Raw genomic sequence first — 17,833 nt, 5'->3', positions numbered from 1 at the left:
CAGTGCCTGACAACAGCTCCATTGGCCAAGAGACCTTTCCTTCCAGACATCTGTCATATGTGTGAAGGTTGGGGAAAAGTAAACGTTACCAGTAATACTTGCCCAGAATCAGTTTTCTTTTCTCTGAATTTACAAGCAGAGGGAGTGTCTGGTACAATCTCAGAGCAGCAGACAGCACCCAAATCATTTACATTAGGCTTTGAATACATTATATGCTTATTTTGCAGCCAGGGATTTGCCTTGCCACTTAGGTTTTGCTTAGATAATATTGAAATGAGTTTATCTTCCTCGAATACACACCAAGTGACAGAAAGGGGAAGGTGCTGAGAAGAGAAACTAAACTGCTATCAAACTTCTGCCATAGATAATCCACTTGTGGATAATAAGGAGTTTATTTTATGTAGCAATTGTCTGGAAAGGAGCTTGGAGGAAAAAAATCACTGCCCAAATCAGCCAGTCAATGAAACACCTCTGGTGTGCACAGTCCTGTGGACATTTGAAATAGAAATAGACAATGGGTCATGTAAAAATATTTATGTTTTTCAGCCTCCAACCCGGTTCAGTACTCTCACCTAGACTATTCAGTCAATAAGCATTTATTAAGCACCTACTATATGCTAGGCACTGTGGTAAGTGCTGGAGGAACAAAGAAAAGGAATAAACAGTCCCAGCTCCTAAGGAGCTCACAGTCTAATGGGGGAGGGGGAGGAGGGAGTAGAGAGGAGAGACAGCATGCAAACAGCTATGTACAGACAAGCTATATACAGGAGAATATGAAATAATAAAGAGAGGGAAGGCACTAGAATTAAGAGGGATAAGGAAAGGCTTCCTGTAGAAGATGGGATTTTAGCTGAGACTTGAAGGAAGCCAAGGAAACTGGAAGGATAGCATGCTGGCCCTGGAGTCAGGAAGAACTGAGTTCAAATGTGACCTCAGATACCTACCAGCTGTGTGTCCTTGGGCAAGTCACTTAACCCTGACTGCCTCAAAAAAAATAGCTGCCTGGTTGATCTCCTTGGCCCAGGTCTCTTCTCGATCCAATCTATCCTCCCTTCAGCTGCCCAAGTGATCTCCCTAAAGCACAGATATGAGCAGGTCACACATATACTTAATAAACTCCAATGGCTCTCCCTATTACCTCCAGGATCAAAAATAAAAATCCCCCTTTTGGCATTTAAAGCCTTCCCAACCTGCTCTTTTCCACTTTTCCAGTCTTCTTAGACTTTATTCCCTCCAGGTACTCCAGGATCCAGTGCCATTAACCTTCTTGCTGTTCCTCCAACACAAGACTCTATTTCTTGACTCCCTGCCTTTTTATGGTCTGTTCCCCATGCCCAGAATATCCTTTCTCTTCACCACTGCCTCCTGGCTTTCTTCTAGACTCATCTCAAGTCCTACCTTCTGCAGGGAGCCCTTCTATGCCCCCTACCCTCAATCCTGGTCTTCCCTCTGAGATTACCTTCCAACTACTCTGCAAATCTGGTATGTCCAATTCCCTTCCCCCACCATTGTCTCCCCAACTAGAGTTCCTTGAGAACAAGGACTGTTTTCTTATTCTTGATTATTGCTGTTGTTTTTGCCTTTCTTTGTATCCCAGGCACTTAGCACAGTGCCTGTCACATAGAAGATACATCCCAAATGTTTGCTGACTGGCTGCTAAACCTCACTGGTCTGTTCAAATGGCTTGACTCATAAGGAATTCCTTAAAAAGAGGTTAGGGGCCCAGGGCAGTCCACAGAAGCCCATTTTGGGTGGACACTACTCCCTTCCTTGTACCTGATCATTTGTACTCAGTCATCACATTGTTCTAGGGATGGATGCTCCTTTGTCTCCAAGGGAATGGTTTAAAGAGCTCCAAACTTGGAGTCGCAGATCAATCAGTCAACAAGCATTTATCGAGCATGCTAGGCTTTGGCGCTACAAAGATAAATGATAGTCCCTGGCCTTAAGGTACTTATGTTCTAATCAAATTTATAATTCAAATTTCAATTGGGCTAACCTTTAACTTTTCTAGCCCTCAGTTTCCTTGACTGTAAAGCAAAAGGGTTGGACTAGATCAGGGCTTCTTAATGTGAGGTTAATGAACTTGGAGTTTTTAAGGATATTTTGATACCTATATTTCAGTACAATTTGTTTCCTCTGTAACCCCAAGTATTTCATTTTACACATTGAAAAATTTTAGTCTAAGAAGGATAGGCTTCACCAGACTGCCCAAGGGCTCCACGACACACAAAAGATTAAGAACTCCTTAGCCTGATGAACACGAAGTCCCTTCTAGCTCAAAATGTTGTAAAGTCCTATTTCTTAAAGCCAAGGAACAAAGGTATACATGAATTCTTTACATCAGGGATCTTCCATGGAGTGCTGAACTTGGAGTCAGGAAGACCTGAGTTCAAATTCCACCTGAGATTTTTTTTTTAAATTCACCATTGTTTTCCCCAGTATCCCTTCCCTTCCTCTCCCAGAAAGCCATCCCATATAATAAACAGTATTTTTAAATTAAAAAAGAGGGAAAAATCAACATAACCAATCAATACATTGACAAAGTCTGAAACTACAGCCAACACAAGTGGGCCTCTGTTAAGAGGTGCACTGGGAGTATTTTCCTATGTTTCATGCCATGCTTGTTCTCTATAATTTTGCAATATTTATTTGGAATTTTCTCTGTGGTTGTTCTTTCCATTAATGATGTAGTCATTACATACAGTGTTTTCTTGGTTCTTCAGTGCAGTGAATCTCAGCACAACTAACATTTTATTAAGGACTTGTTCTGCACTGCCATCAAGGACCTTACAATGCAGGCATATGTCAGATATATCACAGGTTCAATTCCAGACTACTGCAATAAAGCAAATATTACAATAAAGCAAGTCATACAAATTTTTTAGTTTCCCTGTGCACATACTGTGGTCTATTAAGTGTGCAATAAACAAAACAATTGATATACCTTAATTAAAAGCACGTTATTATTGAAAAATGCTAATCATCATCTGAACTTTTAGCAGGTCGTAATCTTTTTGCTGGTGGAGAGTTTTGTCTCAATGTCGATGGCTGCTGACTCATCAGGGTGGTAGCTGCTGAAAGTTGAAGTGGCTGTGGCAATTTATTAAAATAAGACAACAAACATCATACTGAGAGAGGGAGATAGGGAGAGATAGAATGGGGTGGATTATCTCGCATAAAGGTGGCAAGAGGAAGCAGTTCTATGGGAGGAGGGGAGAGGGCAGGTGAGGGGGGAATGAGTGAACCTTGCTGTCATCAGATTTGGCCTGAGGGGTAATACCATACATACTCAGTTGGGTATCTTACCCCACAGGAAAGAAGAGGGAGGAAGATAAAAAAAATAAAATAAAATAAAAGGGGGGGGATGATGGAGGGGAGGGCAGATGGGGTGGGGTAATCAAAACAAACACTTTGGAAAGGGGACAGGGTCAAGGGAGAAAATTCAATAAAGGGGGATGGGTTGGGAAGGAGCAAAATGTAGTTAGCCTTTCACATGAGTATTGTGGAAGGGTTATACATAATGATACATGTGTGGCCTAGGTTGAATTGCTCGACTTCTTAGGGAGGGTGGGTGGGAAGGGAAGAGGGGAGAGAATTTGGAACTCAAAGTTTTAAAATCAGATGTTCAAAAACAAAAAAAGTTTTTGCATGCAACTAAAAAATAAGATACACAGGCAATGGGGCGTAGAAATTTATCTTGCCCTACAAGAAAGGAAGGGAAAAGGGGATGAGAGGGGAGGGGGATGATAGAGGGGAGGGCTGACTGGGGAACAGGGCAACCAGAATATAAGCCATCTTGGAGTGGGGGGGAGGGTAGAAATGGGGAGAAAATTTGTAATTCAAACTATTGTGAAAATCAATGCTGAAAACCAAATATGTTAAATAAATAAATTTAAATTAAAAAAAAATAAGACAACAAAGTTTGCCAACTCAACTGATTCTTCTTTTTATTTGAACACTTAGAGGCCATTGTAGGGTTATTAATTGGTCTAATTTCAAGAGGGAGATATATGGGGGAATGAGCAGTCATAACACACAACATTTATCAATTAAGTTTGCCATCTTATATGGGCGAGGTTCATGGAGCCTCAAAACAGTTACAACAGCAACATCAAAGATCACCATTCACAGATCACCATAACAGATGTGATAATAATAAAAAGGTTTGAAATATTATAAGAATTACCAGAATGTGACACAGAAACATGATATGAGCTCACGCTGTTGGAAAAAATACTACCAGCAGACTTGCTCAAGGCAGGGTTGCCATTAACCTTCAATTTGTAAAAAATGCAATATCCACGAAACACGATAAAGCAAAGTGCAATAAAATGAGGTGTGCCTGTATACCACAGGTTTTCCAAGACACGTATACCAGTAAATATGATGCAAAGTAAAATGTTGTACAGGTAGGGAAGAGAAATACAGAAAAGGTGTTTTATAAAAATTGGAAGAAGAGATCATTGAAGAACATAGGATGACAGGAGCCTAGATTTAGAGTTGGAAATGATCTTAAAGACCATGTAGCCCAGTCCTTCTCCCCCTCCACCTTTTTTTTTTTTAATAAATGAGAGACATTAAGTAACTTGCCCATGGTCACACAGTTAGGAAGTGCCAGGAGCAGGAATTCAAATCTAGGTCTTCCTGACTCTGGGTGCAATGATCTAATCAATATGCCATAGGTCTGGACTCTCAATCCAGAAGGTACCTGAAAGACCATCTAGCCTGATTCCTTCATTTTACAGAGGAGGGAACTGAGACCCAGGGAGGTTGACTTGCCCACGGTCACACATTTATGTAGTGGTTTAAGGTAACCTTACCTTAAAGGTTGGCTTCGTAAGGCAGTCCACAAAAGCCTATTTGGGGCCTCCCCTTGGTGGCGAGTCTATGGGCAAAAGCCACAGACACGAGATTTGTGGTCTGCTCCCACTAGTGGGAGTAAGGGCAGATCCAGATGTGCAGCCCCCTTTTCCTATGCCTTTCTACAACCCTATAGAGCAGGTTGTAAAAATATTATTATCCCCTCATTTTATAGATGAGGATGCCGAGACTTGGGAAGTCTTAAGTGACTTGCTCATGATCATACAGTAAACTCTCTGAGGTAGGATTTGTACCCAGTTCTCCTGATTCTAAATCCAGGATTATATCTACAATAATTTGTTAAATTACATCCAATTCTTCATGACCCCATTTGGGTTTTGGTGTGGCTTTTTTTTGTTTGTTTTTGGCAAAGATACTGAAGTGGTTTGGCATTTCCTTCCCATTTTACAGATGAAGAAACTGAGGTAAACAGGGTTAAATGACTTATCCAGGGTCACACAGCTAGCAAGTGTCTGAGGCCAGATTTGACTCCAGGTTCACTACCTCAGACACTATTATTTCTATGAGAAAAAAAAAATACATGTTGAGTTCCAAATAGACAACTTGCTATTGAACTTGGGAACACAGAGGATCTAGGTTCAAATTCTGCCTCTGGTAATAACTGTGTGACTTTAGGCAAGGCATTTTATCTCCTCAGTTTCTTCCTCTGTAACATGAAGGGGTTGGACCAAGGTCTTGTCCACCTCAAGAGCTATGAGCCTATGTGATCTTATACAATCCATTCAATTCTATTCATTGATCAGAGGAAGGTATTCAGTACTTATGTACCCAGCTTTGGTCAAGGTATTGTGAAAATTTACTAGGGGTTGAGAGTCATTGGGGTTCAATGGTAAGGACTGAGGACCTGGATTTGAATCACAGATCTGCCACTTAGAAAGCTCTGTGAGACCTTGGGCAAGTCACTTAACCTCCGTACCTTGGTTTCCTTGTCTGTAAAATTAGACGGTTGGAACAGAAGGCTTTTAAGAAGTAAAATTTTTAAGACCTAAAAGCTCTAGATCTTTGATCTTTCAAGTTCTTGACCAAAAAGAACTTCAAATCTAGCTGACACTTCCCTCCTCCCTCCACGTGAAAGAGATTAGACAAATACAAAGGTCAAGTAACTTATTATTAGCAGGGTATTATTAGGCATACAACTTAGACAAAAGTGATTTCAAAAGCTATCAAGAAGATCAATACGGGGCTGGAGCAAATACAGAGGATGCCATGGTAGGGAATGGAATTAGCAAGGCAAAATTTGTCTGGGAGGAGATCATTAGGAAGAGGCCAGTATTTGGAGTTGGGAACCTGGATCAGTCATTTACTGTGTAACCCTGGGCAAGTCACCCATACTTCTGAAGTTTTGTCTCTTCCTCTGTAAAATGGGATTCAAAATGCACTACCTTGCTTCTGTTGATCAACTGGGGCAAGGGGAACATAATTCAAACAAAACAGCCAAAAAATAGTTTTTGTTTGGGGGATAAGGAAGTGAACCTGGGATGATTTCATTGATAGAGTGAACTACTGGACCAGGAACCTCCTATCAAAGAAGATCCTTTAGAGAGTTACCTAGAGCACTTAGCGGTTATGTGACTTGACCAGGGTCACACAGCCAGTGTAAGGGGAGGGGAGAAAGTGGGAATTGAACGCAGGTTTTCTTGGCTCTGAGACCAGCACTCTTTCCAGTAGGTTAGGAGATATAGTCGTTCTCCTGCCTTTGCCAGTGACCTCTGCGTGACTTTTCTGAGTCTCAGTTTCTCTATCTGTAAAAAGAGAGCTCTGTGGTCCCTTGCAACTTTAAATCTATGCTATAGTGATTCCCGAGGGCTCTCCCAACATTCCCCAGTCGAGTAAAAACTGGAAAACTCCCAGCCTACGCTCCATCTCCACCCAAGCCCAGACGCCTGGCCGGCCCACAGAGGGCGCAGCCGCTTCGGGGAAGCCGACTTACGAGCTCGAGTGGGTGGGTGGGCAGGCGGGCGCGCGCTAGCGGAGACAGCCCAGGGCGCGGGCGCGCGCGCACCCCCGGGCCCCGGCGGAGTCGCGCAGCTGCGTGCGCGCGGCCCAGGTGTGGAGCCCGAGGAGGAGGCGGAGGAGGAGGAGGCGGAGGCTGTGGGCCCAGCTGGGGCGGCCCTCTCGGAGGGAGGGGGAGGGAGGGGAGGAGAGGGCCAGTCGGGGGCGGGGCCGGGCCGGACCAGGGCGGGACCAGCCGCCGCTGTCTCCGTCTCGGTCTCCCGTCTCCCACAGCGCCCGGGCAGCCTCAGCGGGAGGAGCGGAAACTGCCGGGTCTGGGCTTTCTTCGGGGACGCCTCCGCCACGAACCGGGCCGCCCCGCCAGCGCATCCCCGGCCCTGCCCGCTTGAGTCCGGGCCGCTGCCAGCCGCGCTGCCCCCAGGGGGCCTCAGGTTCCCCCCAGCCCAGCCCAGCCAGACCCGGCCCGGCCCAGCCCGGCCCGCGCCTCCATCCTCGGCCGCCGGGATCCCACCTGTACCGCCCGCGCCATGGCGGAGCAAGAGAGCCTCGAGTTCGGCAAGGCGGACTTCGTGCTCATGGACTCGGTCACTATGTCCGAGTTCATGGCCAACCTCCGGCTCAGGTAGGCGGGGGCGGGGGGAGGGGGAGGGAGGACGACCCCCGAGAGGGCAGGATGCTTAGCGCCCGGCCCCGACCGAGGAAGGGCGGGGGGAGCCAGAGGGGAGGGGCCGGGACGCAGCTCCAGCTGCCCCAGCCGGAGGAGAGGGACCGAGCGGATCCGCCGAGGGCATCCCCCAAACCCAAGCAGCCCGCGCGTCATTCCGCCCGGGAGGCGAGGATTCCCAGCGCGCTGTTTTCCGGGGCGTTGTCCGTTTTTCGAAGTTGCTTTAAACTAAAGCGGACAAAGTCCTGGAGGTTGAAAGGAATGCTTCACGTACTTGCGGATGCCAAGAGCAGCTGCCCAAAGTGGAGCGATTTTTGTTTTTTAACATGGGGTCTTCCGTAGTTCCCGTTTTTAAGATGATTTTCTTCGGACCTCATTATACTTACTGATCGAATCTCCGTGTGACCCTGCCTCCCAGTGCTCCGGGCTACTCTCTCCTTAAGACTCTAAGTTACAAAGGTGGTGCCAATCTGCATTGGTAGCTAAAGTTTCCTCAGCCAAGAGTCCGCAGTACCCTTATTAGCAAGCGTGTATAGAGGCACTCGAAGACTTTTACAAAGCGCTTTTGCAGCTATTAGAGTTACCTAGGGGGTAATCCATGTCCTGGGTGTCAATGTGATGTAATGGAAAAGGCACTGAAACTGGAGTCAGCAGCTCTGGGTTCAGCCCCTGCCTCAGTCACTGTCTAGGTCCTCATGTGGACCTAGAGGGCCACATGCGGCCTCGAGGCCGAAGGCTCCCCACCCCTGGACTAGTTGTTCATATAACCCTGTATGTACCTCATTGTACCTGTATCGTACCTCATATGTACGTACCTCATTTGTACCTGTGTTGTACCTCAGCTTCCTCATCTGCAAAATTGGCTAAGTTGGGACTCAATGGACTTCGAGGTCCCTTCCAACTCCAAATCTATGATTCTATGATCTTTCTGTCCCCAAGGCAGGTGTTCTATTCCCTATTGCTGTTCTGCTGCTCAGAACAAAATCATCCCTCCTTTATACAGATGAGAAAACTGAGCCTTAGCTAAGCCAGATGACTTAACCAAAGTTACACTGCATTTAAATGTCGGAGCCAGAATTCTAGCTGAAGCATCCTGATTCCAAGTTCGGCATTCCTTTCCGTATACCACACTTTCTTTTGAAGTATACTGAAATTTTCTTTTGAATGAAATTTTAAACAATAGAATTAGTGCTGAATGGAGATGGAGAGCACTGAAATAATTTGAGACTTGATTTTTATGTTACTTTAAATGGAGTTTCCATAGATCTGAATTCTAATTTTTATAGTTTCTGGATTCTTCCATTCCTTCAAAGGTTTATAGCCTGCAGCAAGTTATGACAGTCCATAAAATTACAAAGTGTAGGGTCAAGATCCAAGTTTACTCAGTTAGAATTATAGACTTTACAGCTAGAAGGGATCTTAGAGATAATCACATCCAAACCCCCTATTTTACAGATGAGGAAACTGAGGCCCAAAGAGATCATGAAATCTCACTTTTGCCTTGTGATCAGAAACTTCACTTTTTGTAGTCTGTTATAAAAAATTTTTTTAATAATTTAATTCTCTGTAACAATTGTTAGTGTAATAGCTGAAGCTTTAAACACCCTGTTTTTCTAAATGTAAAATTTAAGTCCTCTTTATGAACTGTACCCAAGGTTGGGAGGCAGCATGCTGGGGTGAAAAGTTAGCATTTCCTGGAAGTCTGAACACCTGGGTTCTAGTCCTCCAATCACTGCATTCTGAATTTGGATAAGACCCCTGACCTCAGTTTTCCCATTTGTAAAAGGGAATAATACTTGTCCTGCCTTTGTCAGAAGGTTGTTTTGATAATCAGCTGAGACAGTAGCTGGAAAACCATCATCTAAGCTCTTACTGTCATTGTATCTAAAATTCTATGATTCAAAATAGCAGCCGCTTCTAATTTATCGAACATTACCTTCCTAGAAGGAGGGCTATGTGTTGAAATTATGCAAATTGAATCTTCTTTTCTCTCTTCCTCTTTCTCTCTCCAAACTTGTTTTCAAGGAAATAGGAAACTCCTTCTTCCAATGCAGATCCACACTTTATCTAGTTTTAGAGAGTTGTCTGAGCCTGTGAGGTTAAATGACTTACTTAGGGCCCCATAGGCCCTCAAAAGGAGCTGCTTTTGATCTGAGTCTGACTCTATTCATCGTATTATGCTGTCTTCTCTTACAGAAGAAGCTATAATAGGAGGCTATCCTGATAGAGGCCTGATGCTCAATTTTTTTAATAGAATGGGCATAAATATCATATTTAGCAAACTGTACATGATATAACTAACTGCAAGAAAAAGAGAGGCAGCAAAGTACAGAGAATGGAAGGTCAGCACTGGAGTAAAAAAAAAACACCTCAGTTTACCTCTGAAACCTTGGGCAAATTATTTAACCTCTAAGAAACATAAGATTTACTCTAAAAATAACTATTCACACTTGGTTACTTTCTCATCTCCATAAAATCTTGAGAATTTTCTAGCCCTATATTGAGAGTATTCTTGATAAGAATATGAAAATGGAGAGGCAGGCTTTTACATTCTCCAGAAGAACACATCTTTATAGTCACAATAGTGCCTGAAAGGTGTGAAATATACACAATTGTATGCTTAGTTTATAAAGAATTAATTGATTCTTAAAGATTTTTCTCCAACAAAGTGTGTATATCTATATATAATGTATTACATATGGATATGTAATACATTATATTATATACAATAATACACACACAAGCGTGTGTGTGTATGATGATGATAATTAACATTCATATGGTGCTTATTATGTGCCAGGTGCCATTTTCAGCACTTTACAATTATCTCATTTGATCCTCACAACAACCCTGGGAGGTAGGTGCTGTTATTGTCATCTTCATTTTACAGGAAACTGAGGTAAACAGAAGTTAAGTGACTTGCCCAGATTCACACAGCTAGCAAATGTTAGAGGTCAGATTTGAACTTACATCTCCTTGACTTCAGGCCCAGCATCACATCACCGTGCCAGCTAGCTGCCCAAATGTACATACATGTGTATATGCATGTATATATGTATATGTATGCACACATATATATGTATACAGGCACATGTGTATATAGACCCGTATATAAAGTCTGTGCACACATAAGTACACATGATATACATATATGCACTACACGTGTTAAAATCACATCATATTCTTTCAAAAATGTGACAAAAGAGGTGGCTCAGTTCAGCTTTTTGAATATCAAGGCAGGTAGGTGCCTTAGTGCATTGAGTGCTGGACTTGGGTTCAGGAAGACTTCGGTTCAGATCGTGGCTCAGATACTTATTAACTATATGACCCTGGGCTAGTCACCCAGCCTCTCTGTCTCAGGTTCCTCATCAGTAAAAATGAGTGTCACAGCAGTACCTCCCTCCCAAACTTGTTGGGTTCGAATGAAATGATTTGAAAACGTTTAGCAGACCTTACAGTGCTATCTAAATGCTAGCTATTATTAATATGAGAGAAGGCATAAATCAGGGAGACAGGCATATGCTCACTGTCCTGGAGGATGACCAGCCCAGGCTCCAAATGAAGGAATCCCTCTAAGATGATATAACAACAGTAACTGACATTGGTACAATGCTGTGAAGTTTTCCAAACACTTGACACAAGTTACTTACATAACAACTCTGTGAGGTATGTACTAAAAATATTATTATCACCGACATTTTACAAGTAAGAAAACAGGCTCTCAAGGATTAGGTGGCTTGCTTATGGCCACACGATAAAGGAGATGGGATTTAAGGCCACATTTCTCCTAGACCCAAGTCTAGCATTCTCCCTAGTAGGCTATGCTCCCTCCTAATGGTGAGGTTGTCAGTGTGCTCCTGTTTGTAGATGATGTTACCTTGATTACACTGATCTTCAGAAGCTTATAGAACCTCCTCCCTGAGATCCATAAACATTCCAGAGAGTTTGGTTTAACAAGTCATACAGGAGGCAAAAAAGTCGATGATGATAATAGTACTGTTAGGTAGATGTAGAAATGGTTGAGTTGATAGACCCAAAGAGTAACCATCAATGAATGGTACAGTTTGCTTTCCACAAAACAATAGTAGAGACAACATGTTGTAGGAGATAAAAGTCTACCAGCCTTGGAGTCAGAAAGACCTGGGTTCAAATCCTACCTTAGATACTTACTACCTATGTGACCCTGGCAAGTCACTCAGTTTTCTCATCTGAAAATGAGGAAGTTGGACTCAGTAACCTCTAAAGTCCTTTCTGGTTCTAAACCTGTTTCCATAATCATTTGTGAGCTTGGAAGGAAGTCTCTAACAAAGTTCTCCAAGAAATCTGTGCTTGGCTCTGCCTGTGGTGTTTAACATTTTTATCAGTCAGCTATTATTATTCATAACCTATGTATAGACTTAGATGATATGCTTATCAAATTGGCATCCTACACAAAGCTGAGAAGCTTAGTTGATGCCCTGGTTGGCAGGATCTAAGAGGATGAAATTTAATAGGGAAAAATTTTAAGTCCTATACTTTTTAAAAAATCAGCTTTGCAAGTAGAAAGAGGGAAAGTGTAGCCAGGTAGACCATTTGAAAAAGATGTGGGATTTCAGCAGACTGCAAGCTCAGTCTGTGCTAGCATTGTGATATGATATCCACAAACAGCTAATGTAAGTCTCCAAATGCCTTGAGAAAAGTATAGCGTCCAAGGGTAGAGAAGCGATAGGTCTGTAGTGGTTGGACTATATCTAGACTCTTGTGTTAGTCCGCAGCACCCTCTTTTAAAGCTGCTGGTAAATCCTCCAGAGGAGGATTAAGGTCCTCAAGATCATGAGATATATGGATAGGGTGGCTCAGTATGGGAATGCTTGTCTTAGAGAACAGAAGCTTAAGAAGGCTTTTGTTCATGAGATCATGGAGTAGATTGGGTTGTACTGGCTGCAGCTGGCTGAAGCTTTTCTGCTAGTAACCCCTCTCAACATTTTTTTTGGGGGGGGGGAATTCTGTGAAGCATGGAATGCTTATAGAATGTGAAAAATCAAAATTACAGGTGACCAAAATGGCAATGGAGAAATGAGTAATGGGCATACTCAACTGCAACGTCTTTCCAATGGTGATACAACACAAAAAGTGACATTAAAGTTAACCTCTAGAATATGGATGGAAAGGAACTGAGATCTAATGATACATTGAGAGGGAGTGATAACAGATGGACAGCCCAGGAATTGAACTGGTATCCAAGCTAAGAATATTAAAAAAAAAAAACAGAGGATCATCTTTTCCAACATGTTGGCTGGGCCACCTCTGGTGGATGAAATGGGTTAATGAGATCGCGAGCCACTGAAGTCTATACCATGGATTTTAAAGCTTTTCAAAGAATCCATAAATCGGTTATCTGATCTTGGCTTCACAGTGACTCTGGATTTTTGAAGGATCTACTAGGACAGGAGTCCTGGCATCTAGGTGGTACAGTAGATAGAGTGCTGAGCCTGTCAAATCCAGTCTCAGGCACTTACAAGCTGTGTGACACTGAATAAGTCATTTAACCTCTGCCTCAGTTTCCTCTTTTGCAAAATGGGAATGATGATGACACCTGCATCACAGAGTTGCAAGGATCAAATGAGATAATATTTATAAAGGATTTAGCACAGTGCCTGGCACATAGTAACTACTTAATAAATGCTTATTCCATTCTCTTCTAAGCCATGTCGGATTCTGAGAGTTGGAAGGGACCTTAGAATCCCTTAGAGTCTAGTCTAGCTTAGTCTAAACCATACTTGAAGGTCTACTTGCTGACTTCCAAGGAAGGGGAATCCTTCAAGCAAGGCTGTCATTGATTCTGGATCCACCGATGGGGGCATGACAACTACACATCTGAGGACTAACATAGTTCAGAGGTCCATCACCAAATTGCCCTGCCCAGTTAGGTTATTCACCCACAACTCATGACTTCCCAGTATGCCCATTCCAGCGTTTTGGAAACTCCACATACATCATCTCGGTGAACAATGTTTCCATCATTAATACATCAGAACCGAAGACTGCTGCTATAACCTTTTTTGGATTCAATGTGTCTTCTTCTACTTATAACATTGTTTCTCTCATTGCAGTAACTGCCCCTTAAAATTGCATATAGCAATTATTCATTAATTGCTCATTAAGTTCATTAAGTTCCTACTATGTCTAAGCACATGAAAACAATTAACAAAGGCTTAGAGTGGATATGAACTGCATTGATGGATAGAAGTACCAATACTTGTTATACAAGTACATATACATGTATATCATCAGGCAATATAATAATCAGACATATAATTTAGTGGGTTGGTGGTTTTTTTTAAGTGGGTAGGTGAGGGATAGAATAAGAGAACAGTGAGAAGGACTATGGGACATAAGAAAGTAGGTCCTGGCTGGTAGGCACCATGCCTTTGGCTGGACATAGGAGGAACTCCATAGGGTATACATCTAGGACAGCAGAAGACTACTGTAGACACAGACCTGAGGGAATAGGGCTTTGTGTATTTGAACTTCTTGGGAAGCAGAAGGTGATGTAACTAACTCACTCATTGCCTGTTGTATAAAGTAATAACACAGGAGTCCTGGAGTCCCACCCAGTGCAAGTTGGGGATTGCCTGTGTCTTTTAATCTCTCTGAGAATACGGAGTGCATGAGCTCATATGAAAGTCTGTTGTGATAATGTCACTGAAGATTGAGACATTTAGTTTTCTTTTAATTTTAGTAAAAACATGGCATTAATAAAATTACTACCTATGCTTTAAATATTGGAAATCATACCTATCTTGACGTTGTTGGCAATTTCATGGGATCTAGTGCTAGAAGGCTCGTTGTGAGTAGGAATCATTTTGTTCTCTGTACTTGCATCCTTGGTTCCCTAGTACAGTGGCTGGTGTTTAATAATACTTGTTGATTTATTGGTAGAAGGAATATTCGAGATCAGCTGGTCCAAATCCCTCCTTTTAAAACTCGGGTCCAAGGAGGTGTGATGGCTTGCTTGGGGTCACGCAGAGTAGCAGAGTTAGGACTGGAAGCTCAATCTGATTCCAGCTATGCGTTAGGACTGTCCAATCTTTCCTCTGTTCCTTGATAAAGTATGCTGTTAGATGAAACAATATTACAAGGGGCATTTGGTTCCATGGAAACAATGTTAGAAATGGATGCTCTATTGAACCCAAACAGGGTTTCAGCAGAGTTTGGTTATAAAGTATTAATGATGCTATTTGGAAACATTGTTCATTGGTTTGATTTGGTATGTGTTCACTGGCATGTGGAGTTTGCAAAATGTTGGAATGGATGTACTGAGAGTTCCAAGATTTGCTACACTAGCTGTGTAGTATGTCTCAGTTGCAGTGGAATTAAATTTCCTTTGATTTACATTTACAACATAACTGTCATGGGGGGCATATACAGGTCTTGGGACTGTTTTTCTAGGTTCTTACATCACTTACATTAACACTTACTACATCTGACTGCCCCCTTCTCTCTACTTACGCTGTTCCTGTTCTGCAGTGAAGACTGCTGTCATTGTCTCTCAGCTGGACTGCTAATTCATCTCCCAGTTCCTGCTCCCTCCTCCTTTTTCCAATCCTTCCTCTATACAGCTGACCAAATAACAAGATCATATATTTTTAGAGTTGGAAGACTCCTTAAGACGTGAGTTCAACCTCTCATCTTATTGATGAGGCAAATATGGTATAGAGAAGATAAATTACTTGTCCAGGGTCACACAGCTAATAACTATCAAAGGCAGCATTTGAACATTCTCTCTAACTCCAAGTCCGTTGCCCTATCCACTATGTTATGCTGTCTCTCAAGCTCTCTAATGTTTCTTCCCTGCTCAAGAGTCTTCAATAGTTTTTGTTTGTTTGTTTTTTGCAGGGGGGAAGGTAGGGCAATTGGGGTTAAGTGACTTACCAAGGTCACACAGCTAGTGTGTCAAGTGTCTGAGGTTAGATTTGAACTCAAGTCCTCCTGACTCCAGAGCCAGTGCTCTATTCACTGCGCCACCTAGCTGCCCCTCAATAGTTTTTTTTAAAGATATAAAAACAAAATTTAAAAGAGGGGAAACAGACTCTTTAGTGAACCCTAAGATATAACACAAACTTCTAAGGCTGGTTTTTAAATCCCACAACAATCTTACTCCGACCACTTTCTAGTCTTATTACATATTCCTCACTTTCATGAATACTGCATTCCAGCAAAATTGATCTACTAGGTGCTCCATCTTCAGTCTGTACCTTCACATAAATTGCTGTTTCTCGTTACTGAAATGCTCTTTCTCTTTTTTCCTCTTCCTCTTAGAATTCTAAGCTTCCTTTAATGATAGTGATGGTGGGTGATAGTGGGTGATGGTGGTGATGATGACGATGTGATAATGGTGGTAATAGTAGTGATGATGATGATAATGGCGATGGTGATGACGTGATGGTAGTGGTAATAGTGGTGATGATGGTGATGATAGGTATGGTGATAATGGTGATGTGATGGTGGTGCTGGTGGTGATGATGATGATGTGATAGTGGTGGTAATAGCGGTGATGATGATAATGGTGATGTGATGGCGGTGGTAATAGTGGTGATGATGATAATGGTGATGGTGATAATGGTGACATGGTGGTGGTAATAGTGGTGATGATGATGATAATGGTGATGGTTATGATGTGATGGTGGTGGTAATAGTGGTGATGAGGATGATAATGGTGATGGTAATAATGGCGATGGTGAAAAAGAGCTAGTATTTCTATAGTGCTTTAAAGTTTGCAAAGTACTTTACAAATATCATCTCATTTTATCCTCCCAAAAACCCTAGGAGGCAGGTGCTCAGTTTAGGGACAATGTTCTACATTAAGCCTTCCCCATCCCTCTAGTTGTTCGTGTCCCTGCCACCTCCCATTATCTTGTATTTACTCTTCTGCATACCTGTTGTCATTCTCCCCCACCCCCCTCTTCCCACCAGAATGCAACCTCTGGGAGTCCAGCAATTATTTCTCATCACAATGCCTTGCACATAGTAAGTGCTTAACAAATATATGTTCAGTGAATATTAGATGGTTGCAAAATCTTAAATTTTGGGAACATTCATGAACCAAATGTATATTGAGATGAGCAAAGCTTTATTTAACCATAGTAAGCACATTCATAAGTGTGTGTTGCAATTCAGCTCTATATTTATCTGGTGATGGTTACAGAGGATTAAAAAAGCTTATAGTCTAATTGGAGACATAAAATTAGCAGAGTGAAACAATTAGAGACCATATAAGGCAGAATATAGCTAAGTGATTGACAGTTGTTAAATACAGTATTTTAGAAAAAGAAACAACCTGTGGAATTGAGAATGTTCAGGGACGTTTAGCTCATAGAATTTTAGAGCTGCTCCACCCTCCCTATTTAATAGATAAGAAAACTAAAACCCAAAGATGAAATTAACTTTCCCAAGGTCATACAACTAATTTAATGACAAATCAGGATAGGTTGGAATACACACCTTCCTCCCATATGCTTACTTCTTTTTGCCTTCTAATTATGACTTGGAGGTCTGTCAGCAATTTAGTTTGAAAAGCACTCTACGGATATTATTACATGCAGTCTTCACATGTACCATGTACTGCATGTGACCACCGATGAGATAGGTGGTATTATCCCCGTTTCACATGAGTGGAAAATGAGGCACATGGTGGTGGAAAGGTTATGTGACTTGTTTAGTGTCACAGAACTAGTAAGTTATCTGAGGCAGGATTCAAACCCAGGTCTTCTTGACTCTATACTTTCCCTCTCTCCCCTTTTGGTCACTTGTGTCCATTTCCTTGTTCTCTCATGTGTTTGCCAAACCACATGCTGTCTTACTGCAGGTTAAGTACCTGTGTGTGTGTTCTACTATTTTTTAAATTGTTTTTGAGGGATGCTTATTAGAAATATAGAGATAATCAGCTAACAGAGATTTGAAGAGGTTCTTTGGAGCTAAGATGATCAAGCCCTCATCATTCATAGCTCTGAGCCCCTGGTTGGAGGGGTGGGGTTTCCTGTGGCTCCCTAAGCCATGTGACCAGGGAAAGCTGCCTAAAGCTGTCTGAGGGTTTGAAGGTGTGCACCAATGCTATAGGGGACCTCTGGGCATTGGAGCCATGTTGTAGAGGGTACCCAAGAACCCACCACTGCAGGTCTTGGTATCACATGGTGCTCAAACACTGAGTCTGATAGATTAAGTCTATCCTGGACCATATTATATGAATATTTCTAGTTATGTATTATAAATGTTTGTTGAATTGGGTCAGAATCTTTCTTCTTTTAACTACTTCTTTGATTACAGCAAATTTCTATTTGAGCATGAGTCTGC

General features: G+C 42.3%; 1 protein-coding gene across 2 annotated transcripts in view; it reads left to right on the top strand.

The window, feature by feature from the left end:
• Positions 1-7,113: 7,113 nt before the first annotated feature.
• MYO1D (myosin ID) overlaps positions 7,114-17,833 on the top strand; it is a 398,701-nt gene continuing 387,981 nt past the window's right edge. For both annotated transcript variants that reach the window (XM_036768084.1, XM_036768085.1), the window contains exon 1: positions 7,114-7,459. In XM_036768084.1, the coding sequence (XP_036623979.1) occupies positions 7,365-7,459 (95 nt within the window). In that variant the 5' untranslated portion in view covers positions 7,114-7,364. The remainder of the gene's footprint in view (positions 7,460-17,833) is intronic.

Source organism: Trichosurus vulpecula, chromosome 7 (genome assembly GCF_011100635.1).
Source record: "Trichosurus vulpecula isolate mTriVul1 chromosome 7, mTriVul1.pri, whole genome shotgun sequence".
NCBI classification, from domain to species: Eukaryota; Metazoa; Chordata; class Mammalia; order Diprotodontia; family Phalangeridae; genus Trichosurus; species Trichosurus vulpecula.
The sequence above is the reverse complement of the archived record's forward strand: the minus strand, read 5'-3'. Positions and strand labels throughout refer to the sequence as shown.